The 17,095-nt window shown below is 27.5% G+C and overlaps 2 protein-coding genes across 2 annotated transcripts; both read right to left on the bottom strand.

The window, feature by feature from the left end:
* Positions 1-4,646: 4,646 nt before the first annotated feature.
* On the bottom strand, positions 4,647-11,206 carry LOC119688108 (vacuolar protein sorting-associated protein 53 homolog). The gene is made up of 7 exons (XM_038102758.1): positions 10,932-11,206; positions 10,343-10,849; positions 10,065-10,269; positions 8,724-9,270; positions 8,474-8,646; positions 8,150-8,405; positions 4,647-5,793 (listed from the first exon to the last, which is right to left on the bottom strand). Exons 1-7 carry the CDS (start codon positions 11,019-11,021, stop codon positions 4,857-4,859), a joined length of 2,715 nt encoding a protein of 904 aa, XP_037958686.1. The 5' UTR covers positions 11,022-11,206; the 3' UTR covers positions 4,647-4,856.
* Positions 11,207-13,142: 1,936 nt separating this feature from the next.
* Positions 13,143-14,441, bottom strand: LOC119689496 (probable DNA replication complex GINS protein PSF2). Its single transcript, XM_038104330.1, has 2 exons — positions 14,115-14,441; positions 13,143-14,048 (listed from the first exon to the last, which is right to left on the bottom strand). Exons 1-2 carry the CDS (start codon positions 14,357-14,359, stop codon positions 13,697-13,699), a joined length of 597 nt encoding a protein of 198 aa, XP_037960258.1. The 5' UTR covers positions 14,360-14,441; the 3' UTR covers positions 13,143-13,696.
* Between the last annotated feature and the right edge of the window lie 2,654 nt (positions 14,442-17,095).

Genomic DNA, 17,095 nt, shown 5'->3' with positions numbered 1-17,095 from the left:
AGTTTTATTTTTTACAAATTCTTATGAAACAGTGAAAGCTCTGTAAAGTGGACATAAACACTTAGTAAAACTCCTTCGAATCGAAAGGAGTTATGAAATGGACGATAGATCATACATAATTGTAGTGGAATCATGATAGTAAGATCAGGGTAAAAATAAGGAAGGCGGATAGCTGAGAGTATTGAACCTAGCCTAGATTCAAGTAAATGAGTCTTACCTGCTACATGAGATAGAGCTATAAATCGACAGGACTTAAGTTTATATATACTTTTGGAAAAATTAGGTTAGATTATGGGGGCGCATGCTCGTCAGTGCTCACACTGGGAGACATTTTTTATTCATTATGATGCTCTCAAAGTTGCCTGAGTATTATCAAAGAGTATATACACATAGAGTGTGCATGTCGAACAAAATATCAGTCACAAAAATTTTGTTCTACTGGTTTTTTAAAAACCCAGGAATTACTCAATATTTGAGTCCTTTTACTATATGTGTGCAAAGAGACTGCATTTTCATTGATATGTGCACATTATCACACTCAACCGCTCTTTTGGTTATAAATATGCTCTTTTGGATATGAAAACATATGTATATACATATATGCATTTTATATTATGTTCGTTTTCTTTAATTTGTATGTATATTTAAATATGTTTATATTTCGTTTATTAAACTATTTTATATGTTTTGTTCTTTATTATTTTACTAATATTTACAATATTACAATTTAATTAATTCTAAGAATACTTTCGTTTTGAAAGTATTTTTTAGCTACGTACCCTATTGTGTATCTTAAAGACAATAAATCAATATTTATGTTCTTTGAATTGGAAAATGCATCACAATTGGCTACATTTTTAGCGTATGTATATGATATTATAAGTCACCATTTGTATATGGTGCAATTTTTTACCTAAATATGTTGTTTTTTAAAAACCTGTAGGATTATCCTACTTAATTTAATTTTATTTATTTATAAAAACAAACCGTCAAAAGAATGACAACCTTCCTTTTACTCAATAAAAATATTATTAACTAATTAATTTTCTTTTCATGACCAACTCATCTTATTTTCAATAATTTATTTGTCCGAATTTGCATGGCCAACCTAGATCATGTGAATATGCAACCGCCACAAACCTTTACAATAAATAATAAGCAATAAAATAAAAATAACTTAATAATAAAAAACAATAAACTATTAAAATTAAAAACAAAACCGCAATAAAAGAAGGATTAGCGGGGTGGTCTATAGCGCAACAAGAACAGGTAGTTTGCACTTATATTATCATAGTCGCCATCGTAAGCAATATTTATAATATAATAACTGTCCTTATATTATTACTTATTGAATTTTTTGTTAAACTTTATGAAGTTTACTGAAGCTCATATTTTGCATAATTATTCAGTAATTTCTGAGATCTGAAATATATACAAAACATAGACTGGGAACAGCAAATTTTTGTGATCCTTAAGCATTAGGCATTAGCATTAGTGAAAAAATTTTATGGAAAACTTGTATACATTTTTTGGGTATCGATTGTATTAGATTGTAGTGAAAAAAGTCGTAAAAACACGAGTGATTTTTGCAAATTTTCACTTTTAAATTTAACTGTTAATAAAATTTAAACATGTTTTTATTTAAAAATGGTAACAATATCCTAAGCTGTAAAAAATATAAAAAATAAAATTTTTTCAATTAGTAGATATAAAATTATAAGGGTTCAAATTTCGCCAAAATTGTACGAAATCTCAATTTTGCCAAAATTTCATAAAATTGCGAATAACATACAATAATTTACAAAATATACTGTGCTGTTTACTTCTATACAAATGTTTCAGTTAAACTTGAAAATAAAAATTTCGGTTTTACAGAAAATTCTACATTGAAGAAAAAAAATGGATTGTGAATAAAAAATAAGTTTTTTGGTATTTTTGCAGACATTTATTGCTTTGATATTTTCATAAGTTGCTCTTCTTGATTTCTCAATTGTTAAATGCACCTTTCTACATAAAAATACCAACAACTGTAGTTCAGAGCGCAGAAAAGCAATACAAATTTCTTTAAAACTCATTAAGTATAAAATGCTTTAACACTCCAAACTCTCCCGCATGTTAATGCTGAAAAATTAAAAATTGAGTCACAACGAGTCCATGTGACACAAAAATAACTCAAATACTATTTCCCCGATTTCTGCGACCGATTTTTGTGAAATTGCCATCACTTCATTTTTAAGATTTTTTGAGTGATGCACACTCTATGTATATATACTCTTTGGTATTATCCTTAATAAACCATTGCTCTCACAGATAAAGCTAAAGAGATCCAACAAGTTAAGTTGTCTCTGCTAGGATAAAATTAAAATTCTATAATTTTACTTGTCAACTGTCAGAATACAAGCCAACCGTTGAAATTTATCAGTGCAATGACACAATGCTCTGTTACCACTTCAGGAAGTACACAAACTGCAAATACATCTGGATAGTAAGCTAACCTGGAAATCGCACATATTCAAAAAGCGTAAAGCCTTGGGTCTTAAATTACGAAACTTATTTTGGTTCCTCAGCCGAAATTCCAAACTGTCACTCGACAATAAGCTGCTTATATACAAATCTGTACTTAAACCTATATGGAGTTACGGGGCCCAATTATGGGGTACTGCAGCAGACTCAAACCTGGCAATTATACAGCGCTTCCAATCTAAAACGCTACGAATGATCACAAACGCACCTTGGTATATAACGAATGAACAGCTACATAAACAATTACATGTTCGAACAATCAAGGAAGAAATAGCAAGTATTTTAAAGAATTACGCTCAACGCTTATATATGCACCCAAACCCTCTGGTTACTCAACTGATGTCCCCTTCCAATACCTTTACAAGGCTGAGAAGAAAAACATCGCGAGACATTTTAAATATGTATATGTAGACAATACACTTTTATTTTAAATATATATGTCACTGGGCATAGTCCATACGTGCCTTTCTTTTTTATATCGTAATAACCATTATTACGATTTAAATTTATATATATATTACTTATTGTTATTCATTCCTGACAGATTGTAATAAATAAATGGATTTCAAAAAAAAAAAAAAAAAAAAAAAAAAAAAAAAAAAAAAAAAACTGCAAATTTGCTAAAGCCTAAAATGCTTCTGGTTTTATACTTATCTATTGTTGAGCCATAAGGGTCTAGCAACTATCTTATGACCCCATAAGATAATTATCAAAGCTATGGTGAATATTTTATGCTTCCCATATGTTCATTTCAAAAGCCCCTCTGAATCTCTTTTGTTACCTTGTTCCATTTAATATTCCTATGTCCCAGTAAAGTGAGACTTTGTTATATTCGATGTCCATTAGTGAGGCACGATATTTCATCACAATTCTCGATTTTTTCTTTCTAAAATTGATACATTTTGAGTAAAAAATACTTAGACGTCTTTTTGGGGAGTAGAGTTGCAGTTAAATCATACATTAGTCTATTTATCTATTTATGAGTCACCCATTTGGTCACAATTCTTGATGTTGCCGCTCTATATTTGCTGACTTTTGATTAAAAATATAAATAGATGACGTTGTGGCGAGCAAAGCTGCAATTAACACGCAGTGGATATAGAGCTATGTATGGGTGATAAATAAATTAGTTCGCATATAGCTACGATCAATTGATATAAGGTGATCAGGACGTATAGCTACGCAACTGTAGTTTCGAAGAAAAAACATGTCATGTTATGTGCAGCCAAAAACTTTCATCTATATTCAATCTCACTTATGTAGTCTCCGTTGCGAATGCAATTCCCTGCCGATGTATTCATCATATAACAGAGGAGATTGACCTATAACGTGAAGGGAGAGCTCTACTTATTATGACGCTATTACGATATCCAAGAAACATTTTACACGCCACATTGCATTTCGCAGAGCCAAGTTTTGTAAAATCTTATTTAATATCAAGTTTGATATTATCTTATAAGCTTATTCTTACTTTAAATTGAAAACCTCGATTGACCAGCTTTATTGTTATATGTAATAGCAAAATATTAATAAATGAAACTTAATAACTTTTGCTTACGGTACATGGTTTACTTTATAAATACCAGTTAATGGATTTGGAGTTGAGACATGCATACATTAACAAATCATTTTCTTATTAAAATAGCCAAATGTGTTAAGTTTATACGATAAATTAAAAATAATATAAAATATTTTATGAATTGTTATTTATTTCGAATTTATATACACATATATATGTATATATATATTGTATACACAAGCGATCATTTACAGGATATATTAGATATTTATAATTGCTATTTATGTGAACACGATTTTAATTAAGTACAAGTCTATTTTAACCTGAAAAATGTAATGAACTTTCTTTATAACAATACCACTAATTACAGATTCAGTTTGTTGTGATATATTCAATGTTTTTAAAATGTAACAATATACAATACATAAATATAGACTAAAGAATTAATAAAATGAAAAATTAAAAAAATTTGCAAACTTCAATAACAAGTGTATATTAAAAACAAAAGTTAATAAAATAATAAATAAAAATAAATAAATTAAAATTAGTGCAAATTTTATTGAATTTAATTTAAAATAATAACACATCATAGTAAAAGACATCAAAAGGTATTAATTTTGATTTGTGTTAGATGCTAAAATTGCTTAAGTTGCTAAAGTATAAATATTTGATTGCACATTAACATATAAATACTATGACTCATACTAAATTTATATAAATATTTATTTTTGTATTTTCTTTTTGCCTTTTTTCCGGTTGAAAGCCAAAATATGGTTGGAATGTTAAACGATCTTTATGTACTATATGCTGTTCATTATGGTAGACGTTTTTTAATAAGATTCTCTAATTTTCGTATACGGCCACGATCATTCATACTTGAAGAACCATCAGTGTTACTGTTACTACTTCCAGTAAAGTTGCCGACACTGAAGATGAAATTACGTTTAGGTGTAGATATTGGAACTGTACTTGCTGTAGACTGATTGCCGTTACTATTGCCTGAAGTCACATCAGATGATTCTGAAGACAGGTTTAGTGTAACTTCTATATTTGAACTGCTTTCAGACACATTCGGTGAGGTTAATAATTCCTGTACAGACTCTACATCATCCGATAAGCCTGCAATAGCTGCCGTTGATGCTGTATGCTTGAATAAATCAATTAATTGTAATTGATCTACACGCTTAACAGCTTTCATGTCTAATATTTTTTGATATTCCGATATTGTTATATCTGGCAATAACTTTAAAACTTGCTGTGTAAAATGTGCTGGTGGTTGAACTGGTGTCATAACAACTTTAATTATCATCTCAGCACGTGTCATATCCTTAATAACAACTTTAGTAAAACTCGTTGGAGCTTTTCGATTAACGCTCGATCCAATCGATGGCAGATCAAGTAATGCCGTTTTAAGACTATGCGTGTCCAATAGTAACTGTTCGCAACCTAACACATTATTTGAACCATCCGACAGCGTTAATTTGCATTTATATAGCACATTAATAAATTTTGGTATGAACGTATTGACAAATTTATGACAGAATTGCGTAAAATACTTTCGAGATGTCGCCAACGTATCACGTATTACGGGTACTGTATGCTTGAAATTACTGCATATAGTACTAATAAAAGCACTTTGATCGCCCACATTACTTATACTTTGCCACTGAATCTTCGACATGGCTTGCAAAGATGCTTCACAACCAGCTTCAAGATCTTGCACAAGTAATTGTATACAACTCGATATTATTCTAGAAAAGTACAAAAATTAATAATTTTACAAAGAAAATTCTTATAAATATAATTCATACAAAAGTATATTTATTTTAATTCCTAGCACATTTGTTTTAAATGTTTGTTAAAATAGATGAATAACTTTTGAATGGACACTTATTGTGAGTCATCTTTTGTTCATTGAAGAGAGGTGTCGAACCAAAAGAAAATAAGTTCTTTGAAATAATGGCAAGAATTTTTGATTTTAGATTGATCCACCTATTCTATGTATCCCTTTAAGAGGGGTGTCCGTTATGAGTGTATTAGAAACTTAGACCAGCTCAGAGAGAGAGAGAGAGAGAGAGAGAGAGATAATAATTGAAACTCTAATATAATCTAACTTTAATTAGGCACATTATGAAAGGAAGATGTGATGTGATATAATGTAATTTAATTTAATATAAACATAAAATATAAACAACAACGAAAATTAATTTATAAAATTCTACTAGCTCAAGATGAATTGAACTAATTTGGTAGCTTTGTTTGGTAGCTAAGTGATAATAATATTTTGCTAGGGCCATGTTATGCAGAGTGTCTCGGGCACGGCAAATTACGCTCATTCGGGCTATGCCGAAAATGCATGTTATGCAGAGTGTCACATCAGTATTGCCAATTTTGTATTTTTACTACTTCTTGGTTGTGCCTAAATTTAAAAGGAAATTTAGATATGCTCACTTTCAATTTGCCACCAAAAATAACTCGCATGAAAAAACTCATAGAGGCTGTAATAATGTTAATTTATTATTACATTATCTTATAATAATTGTTCACAGTACTTATGCGTTTTTTTAAAATCGGAAAGTTTAATAATTATATTATTAGCGATTTATAAAAAAAATGCTATGTTGCTTACTGCCATTTTTTCTCCAAAACGTACTAGAATTGTAGTAGTTTGCTCCTAAAAGGCGCAAATTTTGAAATTTATTACTAAACAACACTGTTTTGCCTTAGTGCCGGGGCAAAAATACGCCGGCTCTCATGCCGGAGTTTGAACGGCCATATTGTTTTTTCACTCATTCTCAAATTTAAAATTTGCATTGAAAACAACAATTGTACTCATGCCGTGCCCGAGACACTCTGCATAACATGGCCCCTAGTTATTCACATTAGTGAGGAGAAACAATTTCAGTTCCCTGGGAAATTTATGGACATTTTTTTATTTTTATATCGTAGTAACTGATAAAAAATTTTTGCAATGAAATAATCAATAAAGTAATCTTTCATATTTCATCTTATCTAATATTTTATCAAATACGAATGAATTTAAATAAAATCTGGAGTCTGTTTTCAAGTTCTGCAAAGAAATTTTACCATTTAAATCAACATGATTTATTGGAATATATTTCGCTAAATATCTTGTTACCTATCAAGCTGCTTTATATCATTTATAAAAATTTAAATGATTAAACTTAACGTACTAAAATTTTTAATAAAAGATAGGAAAACTCAACGACATGTAGGCATCTGTATGCACGTTCTGGCCACGTTCCGATAAAAGGAAATTCAAAATTCTCATTAAGATACCCCGTAAAGATATCGATCTTTTGGTAGATTTACTTACAGATTACTGTAAAGTAGCCTGTATACTAGGGAACCTCTCATCTACTATGTTTTTGCCCAGTTCATGCACGGCGGCGACTCAACGGTTTAGACCTGACAATAGCGTTTACGCTTTGTTAAAAGTTCTAGGTAGTTTTAAATTCTGAGATTTTTCTATATACACAGTAACACAATAGGCCAATAGGTCGAAGTGGATTCACCCGAGGTCGTCGGTATAACCTAACCTAACCTTAAACTTAACGTATGTAGTTTATGCATTCAGATTATTTTTATTATTACATACAAATTTAAGCTCTATTCTTATTTTTTAATTTTAGATCTTGTTTTCTGTATAAATTTTATTATTTTTTTTTTGTTTTGAGTCTTAAGCAAAACAAAATCTATTACTTCGTCCATAACTAAAGAATTCAAAACTTTATTTTTTTATCAAAATTAAAGCAAATGCTTTCAAGTTTCTATCCCTTCTTTAGTTTCACAATGTATCTTTCACGTATTTTAATTTTGAAAAGGAAAGTATACCTGGTTAATACCCATTGGTATTAAAGAACAATTGGAAATTTTTTTCCGAACTAAAATTAAAATAGCAATTGGTTTTTTGAGAGACATTTTTAAATGATATTTAAAAAATTTGCCTCAAAGTGTTAAGAAAAATAAACTCGACATTGATTATTAATCTTCTTACTTATGACTTGAGGTTTTGAAAAAAAACTATTGTAAAAGTAGCAATCATATAAACAGTACTTTAAATAAAAATATTTGTTTAATACCAACCGATGAAATACATCCTTCTCCTCTGACATGTCAATTTTATTCACATACGCTAATGTAACTTTTTCTTTTAATTTGTCCTCTAGCTGTTGTACTGTTTCAAGACAATATTCAGCTGTAGTCAGTACGCAACAAATACGTATCAATTCGTCCTTCGAAAAGCGTTGTGTATCGCCCTCCTTTAACAAATTTTGAAATACTTGGCCAGCTGCACTAGAAAGATTTTGCATATCACGTGTTAACAACGACATACTTTTGCCTAGAATTGATAATGTTTATTATTAATTAAATAATAAATATACGATATATACCATATGTATCAATTACCTATGGAAGTAGAATTTGTTAAAATTTTTGGTGTGCTAAATTCTAGAACCTTAACGGCGTATTCACGTAGATACTTTTTGAAAACCAAGGCCAAGTCATACATTGGTTGATCATTACTTAACTGATTGCACTGCACCATACATTTTTTATAAAACACAAACAGGTCTGCAGAGCTTTAAAATATATATTAATATTTATTAATTGCTTAATGTATGTAAGTAGTATGTTAATAAACTATGTGTATGTTTACCTTGGATAAACTGTTGTTTTAGCTTCAGCTATTTTAAATGGTTCTTTTGTTTGTTCTACAAACTTTTCCATTAATTCAGTTAAATTACGATCAATACTCTTTATATAAATTCCTAAATGTGATTTAAAACAACTGCCAATTTGATCCTGGAATACACAGGGTAACGCAGTATTATTAAGATCCGCATTATTTTCAGTATATGAAGCCGTTTTATCGGTGATTGCAAAACCAAGAGTAACACCAGTGAAACGCTTAGAAAGCAACTGTTCAAAGGCTTGGGTCTTATTAATGGCAAATAATAACAATCGCACATCAATTTCAGAAACCCGTTTAGCCATTATTTGCGATAACTGCTGACGTGTTAGACGACAAAATTCCACTGTTATGCGCTCAGAAACTTCCCAATCCAATGGAAACACATCACCGAATTTATCTTCAAAATCAAGCAAATGTCTTTTAAGCCATGCATATCGTTTATCGATTTTATCTAACCACGCTATATCTTGGTTTTCATGAAAAAGTTGCACGTATTCCTCAAGTTGTTGCGCTACAAAAAAAAATGTAAACAAGAATTATATCTTTTTATAATTGATTTAAAAACAATTCACAATATTTAATATATTGGAATAAAATGATTAGAACCTGAGCATACTATCCAACATATTGCCTTTTTACAATTGTTGTTATTATATTTTAAGCCATCATAAATATTAAAAATTCGACAATACCGAGTCAATCCAAAGTATCAGTTTATACCACATACTACAGAAAAAAAAACTATCTCAGTTCCTCACAATTAGTATTCGATATGAGTACATCCATCTGCCAGATATTTTTTCAGGACATGCGATCCTATTTCGTGACAAATGAAGATGGATCATGTGTTTGTTGGTACTTCATTCAAAATAAATATTGTTTAATCTGTGATATTATTCAATAGAAAATGGGAAATATAAAAATAATAAAATTAAATTGAAAGACTTCAAAGAAGTTTAAATTTTATGATTGCGACAAAAATAATTCAAAACGTTGAACTGCGTTGAAAATGCATGGCGTACAATTGTCATAATTTGACAATAATATCGCAGACAAACCCATTATAGTACCAAATGTAGAACCATCTAGTTCTATTTAAATTGGAGGTTTCATAGGGATTACACACGACACACCCATTATAATAACGATAATAGAACCATCTAGATTTATTAAAATTAGGGGTGGTCAGGTTTCTCCATTTGGACCCAGGTTAATCTTACAACTAAACCCACCAACCGCACAATCCGTCCATTCTCCCTATTCCCCTACCCCCACCTTCACCCACTACCCATCCACGTAAATTACCTATGAACCACTTCAACAAATCCTTTTTAACTCTTGGCTCCAGCACAGAAATAACTTTACATGCTTCACTTAATTGATTTAAACTTAATCGTGATTGTCCATTGCTGTCTTTAGAGTTTAACTTAGCCGAAAAAGCATCTTTAAAGTCTTCTGAGATTTGTTTAGCTAATTTGATTTGAATTTTTTCAACGTTTTGCGAGAGATTCTGTAAAGTTTAATTTCAATAAATATTTTATAAAATCAAGTGAAATAAAAAAGTTTTCCTTCATGCACATTACCTTAATTTCATCAATTTCTGAATATTGCTGAAAATGTTGATTCACTTCGCTAATAGCTTGCAGTGGATTTAATATTTCGCCATATGAACGCTTTTCTATAAACATATTTAAACTTTCGATTCCACCGACTAACATATGTAGACGTTTAAGTGCTGTGATCGCTGACGTGAGATTTCGCTTAGCACAATCCAATTGCTTTATATCTCTTGTTATTTCCTTGACCATTTCTTCAGTGCGTTCAGCGCGTGATTTTACATCAAGTATATGTTCATACAGCGAGGTTATAACTTTCTGTGCTTCATTAAGTGCCATTTGACCATCTTGTCCGGTATTTGTTTGTCCGCGTACAACGGAGCGTATGTTTTCATCAATTAATGTCACTTCACATTGCATGCGTTGAATGGTGTCGTCGATGCCGACGAGAGATTGCTCATTCGGAAACAATTGATTAATGTAATCCACTGTGTTAAAATCTGTTGAGTCCATAGGATCATCAGATTTCAATACCTATTTTTAAATAATATTTGGTTCATTATTAATATTTGCCAATGTGTCAAGTTGTTGTTGTCTAAAAACACTTGTGCCTTACTTTGTCTATGGCATTTTTAACTTCTTTTGAAAAGTGAATTTTACTGCTCATGTATCCATTACTTTTCCGACTATCTTGTTCTTGTTCCATTTTGTTATTAATTAACTAATATTATATATATAATTACTTAAAAATATGCGCGAAGCAGTAGCAACTGAACAAAATATGTTTATTTTGCGTTCCTTTTGTTGTGTCATTCATTGTTTTACACAGTAAACATAGCTTCACAAACAGCTGTTTGTTAAAATATTTAAAATATTTTATCTATACTTTTTTATTATTAATCTGAAAGTGTATGTTAAAAATAATTAAAGTATGAAATGCTTCTTATGTTTTAAAATGCTTTTATTTTTATAATTTTTTATATAATAAAAAACAAGCTAACCTGATACTGATTCTGATGTCTGTCTGTCCGAATATTTTATTGTTCATAATAGTGAGATTTGACATTTATGAATATATGTACATATGCACATAATTTTAAAGTACCTTCATTATGTATTTAAAAAAATACATTTAAATAGCTCATAAATATAATTTAATTAAAAAAAATTCTTTTAAACAAAAAGCAATATTTCAGCTACTATTGTTTCAAAACATATTATATTATATTATTAATTGTATGTTTACATTATCACACTTACAAAAACTATAAAAAAATATGCTAATTAGTTTCGATAATTATAAATGTAAGCATAATTAAACTGCCTAAACAGATAAAAGGGTGCATATCAACCATTTTTTTCACATCTGTTCTTTGTTTGCTCTCTTTATTGTTAGGATTATTTGAATTATAATATGTTCAGACAGACAAATTTCCGTAATTTCGTAAAAATGGAATTAAGTTAATATCGAAAGTGTTCATACTGCCCCAAATTAAGAAAATCATATGTTTTTTGTTTACAAATCGAATGTTTAAAATTACATGCTTCAAACATCATTTGTGTCTGGGAAATTTTAAAAGTTGATTATTATAACTATAAAGGATGGCATTCAGTAGTTTTATTAACTTTAGTAGACTTCAAGTATCTGAATTAATATTTTTTACTTTATTTTAACAATAACAATTGCAGTTTTTTCTCTATATTCAAATTGAAAAATTAGCACTGCTTTCAAAATAATTCCCGGTTTTATAAAAGTCAACTGTCATTGACATTTTTTTAAACAAAAATGTCACTTTTTCGTTATGTCAACTTTTATCTTTTGCTTAAAACTCATTTTACGCATAATTGCATTTGAAATGTCCCTTAATTTCAACCCTATCAACAAAATTAAGGCCACTTTTTGCTTAATTTCGTTCTAACCTCAAAACAGAATTTTGTATGGAAAAAACAACTTAATTTCGCTGAAAAAAAGATGAAATTAAGACTTTTGCGAAATTAAGGTGTGTCTGAAAATAATATCGAACCATTTAAAAAATAAATAGCATTTTGAATTAAAATATTATCTATCCTTTTAGTGACAATGTGGCAATATTATTTCTTCAATTCATCTATAGATATTTTTTTTGGAAATTATCTGTATATTTTTTTCTGTAAATCTTATACATTTTACCAACGGTCTTATCCGTATAGACAGCGATACAGACATTAAGTTGCACAACCAAGTTTCAAAGGTCTTAATGTATGGGTTATAACGATATGTATGTTAGATTGAATTTCCGCTTTATTGTTTCTTAAACTGTTAACAGTTTAAGAAACTGTTTTTAATACTATCGCATGTTCACCAATTCTTCCGGACATTTTATGATAATAGGAAATCGGCCTAATATCTTGTAATTTAAGTATATGCGTATACTGGACATTATAGTCTAGCATAGTCTTTATTTTTGATCTGCAATGCATGGATTATTATTATACTATGCTTATTATGTCTAAAAATTCATGTAGACCTCAAAGTTTTACAACGTATATAATATATTATTGACCTCTTTGTAATTCTTAAGTATATGAAATTCTTGCTGAGGCTAAGGTCATACACACAAATGGTTTTCAGAAATCATTCCTAAAAAATTGCAAATACACTACCAGCAGATCATCTAACAGTTGGTATTTAACAAATATTCCGCAGGATATGCTAATATGCTAAAGTTTAATATACGAAATTACCTATTCTCACTTAATTTCGATGTTAACTCACAAATAAATAAATATTTACAACACATTTATAAACAATGATACGGAAAAAAAAACAAAACAATATTAATATAAAAATATATTTTTAATTAATTGTAGAAATACAATATACATATATTGCATTTAATACAAAAAAAAATATCATATTTCTTTAATAATTTCATTTTTTTAATAATTTAATTCTTACAATAAAAGTAATTAAGTCTTCTATATGTATATAATCTTAACATGAATATTGATGCACAAATTAATATACAATTACTTAAAAAATTAATACCTATACTAATTGTACTTAAAAATAATCATTTCTACATTAGCCAACTTGTTTTGCCTTGTCATATCAATTATTGATGTTATATACGTGTTATAGGTTCCAATAACGGTTGAGTCTATCTGTTAGAGCCACTCGTCGGTATCAACAACCAACTGCCGTTTGACACCTCCAAAAGGGATTTCACAAGCAGGTCGCAGCAGGCTACAACATATACGTGTTGACCTGTTGTCTCCGCGATCGTTTTATAAATGTTTTGGCAAACTTAATAAGCACTATGCACTATAATTAGTGCTTAGCACTATACATAATTGCACTATAAGCAATTATAATTATCAAAAATCACGTGCCAATTATTTTTACTGTGTAAAAAAAGCACTCGTGTTCGCAGTGCTATTTAGACCTAATCCAGTTGTATCTTTTTGCGTGGCGAGTGCAGCACGTTGGTATCTTGATATATGATCTAATGCATGTGGAAGTACTGGTCGCACACTATGTATCTCCAGCAACGTTAAATTATCAAGTTTAGCATAAGTTCCTTCACCTTTAATAAAAGCATCGATCGAAGCACGTAATTTAGATTCTCGAATATCATATATATCTTTTATAATAGTTCGAATTTCATCGCAACGTGGAACATCAGCTGGTGCAGCATTCATTATCAACTGTGTCACAATCATATAGTGTTCATCAGGCATCTTTGTAAAAAACCTAAAATTGAACTGACCGAATCACACCAAACACTATAAAAAATGAATTTAAAAAACTTATCAGTACTTTGACATTTTTTCCTCCTCTTTGATTGTTTCTAATGTATCAATATCCATCCATTGTGGTGGCACTATTCGGCACTTCTGCTGTTTACGTAAATGTACGGCTAACCATAATGGAACATATACTGGTAGACCAGCACGAAAAGGTCCAATTGTACCAGATATTAAATGCAGCGGATCGAAATTGAAACTTGGTATTATACTAATTTCTGACTTCTCACCAATAAATTCAATTATATTAGGATCCATTTATTTTATTCCCTTTGAACTATTAGCCAAAAATTTAGGTGAAACAACCGCCAAATTGTAAACATATAAAAACATATGCAATAGAGTTTCCATAATTATTCAAAATTTCTTTATAATAAAATTACACAAACAGCTCAAAAATTTGATATATTGTGTTATATGATCGTTAGGGTGTGATCGTATGATCGTATGATATATATGATACATAAAAAATAAAAACCAAATTATAGTGCGTTTACATGGTGAGATTAAAACAATCATCGAAATTAAAGTGTTAAGTACTTTAATACTTTACTTTAGTTGAGTAAATCTTCTTAGAAATGGTGAATATTTGTTTGTGCAATTCTGCAAATGTCTAAATATGGTAGATTTTTTTACGATCTTAGAATAATTGGAAAAGAATTAGTAAAATCTAATCAAAACGGTGCGACTAATTGATAGTTGCTTTCTTTTGAGTTAACTTTCCAATTATTAAATGAATAGTTATTTTTTAATAGTAATTATTTTTTAACATTGTGTTTTTAAAAAGGCAAATATGTTAAAAACGCTAATGACAAAATATATTTGATATATATATATTATCTTTATCATATAATATTTGATATAATATTTGATATATTTGATATAAATATATATTATCTTTATCATATAATAATATTGTTCTATCAAAATTACTTCCCATTAATATTTTATTAAATTAATGTATTTTGTATTACTACTTTGGTTTTAACGTTGCTTATATATATAACATACATCTATTAAACCTAAACCTTACTTTCTTCTGAGTTACTATAAACATATATGTACAACTTATTGAATGCTTAATTAATTCTAGTATTTCAATAAATTTGTTTTCTATATTCGTTTCGATTTTTAAGGGCTATTAACATTCCATTACCATTTTCCTAGCCCCTTTTTTTTATTACCTAGTTTTGTTATATCTACTTTACTGTCTGATAGTGAAACTGAATAAGACTTATATATATTAATCAAAGATTATTTTTCATATTCATCCTTTAAAATTGAAATAATTTGTTTATTTGTTAAAAGTTTTTTACAAGTACAAATTTTTTTATCAAAAATAAGTAATTTTTGTTTTTTAAATATATTATTACTAATATAACATAAAAATATGTTTCAAATTAATTGTAATGCAAGTCAACTGAGGATTTGTATTAAACATATAGTTTTTTTACCATTTTTAAAATTACTTTTAACGGCACATTACAATTTTTGAAATTAAAATTTCAATTAATTAAAAATATCTAAGTTTAAATATTTTAATTTAAATGTTTCAATGATAACAAAGAAAGAATTTAATTAATTGAGTTTTTTTTTAAGTTTTTAATAATTTCAAATATTTGTTTATTAAATATATATAATAAAATATATATATAAAAATATATATATAGTACAATTTATATATATAATAAAATATATATATATATAAAAATATATATGTATAATTTAATATATATATATAATAAAATCTATATATAATAAAATATATACACAATAAAGTATAAATAATTTATTTTAAAATTATTTTTGCCTGCAATTTGTTATCTTTATTAACAATAAAACAAAATTATGTTATAATCAACTTATGTGTAAATAAATATATTTAAACAAAAAATTTCACTACTTTTTCATACCTCTCTATAAAATATCTAAATATAAATTGCAACAAATTAAAATCAATTTAAAAATTAAATTTTATTAAATTAAAATTAAAACATTAAATATTTTTAATAAAAAATATTTAACATATAAATTTAGAATTTATAAATTTATAATTCACATATTTTAAATAAAATATTTGAATAATAATTGCAACAATTTTTAAATTAGAACTTATTAAATTAATATTAAAAATTATTAAATTTTTTTAATAAAAAGATTTGGTAACATAAATTTAGAATTTTAAAATTTATAGTTCACATATTTTAAATAAAACTATAAATAATAATTTTATTAAATTTTTTTAATAAAAATATTTGGTAACATATAAATTTAAAATTTTAAAATTTATAGTTCACATATTTTAAATAAAATATTATATATAAATTTTAAAGTGAAACATTTTTAAAATAAAATTAAAAATAATTAAACTTTAATATTTAATATAAAAAACTAAATTTTTTAAATAAAACAAAAATAAAATAAAACAAAAAATATTTGATAACACATAAATTTAGAATTTTAACATTTAAAGCTAACACAAGTCTCTAAGAAATAAATGAATTTATGTGAGTATGTATGATGTGTATAAAGGCAGATAATTTTTCTAGTTTAAAATATGTCATATAATATATAAAATTGAATTATAAAACAAATTGAATCGTCATTCGGTATTGAGTATCGGCAAATTAATGCTAAATTCGTTGGTATTGTTTAATATCGTGTAGAGTATTCAATTAAAACCGAATAAATAGTAATAATGAATATAAATTAATAAATTTTAACAATTAGATTAGAAAGAAAAAAATTATTTGTAAACACATTTTAAGCAATTAAAATAGAGCTTGATTAATTATATATAAAAATACAATTATAAGACATAAATAATTTTATATATCATTAATATTTTTACACATACATAAAGTCGAATAATTTATAAGCACATTAAGATACAACAGCAATTTTAATATTCTAATAAAATGATTTTCTAATATACATTTAAGCAAATTTTAAGAATTTATTTATAATTTTAAGTTGGCCAATATCTCTTTATAG

This window comes from Teleopsis dalmanni, chromosome X (assembly GCF_002237135.1).
Source record: "Teleopsis dalmanni isolate 2A chromosome X, ASM223713v2, whole genome shotgun sequence".
NCBI lineage: Eukaryota > Metazoa > Arthropoda > Insecta > Diptera > Diopsidae > Teleopsis > Teleopsis dalmanni.
This window is presented reverse-complemented; position numbering and strand designations above follow the sequence as displayed.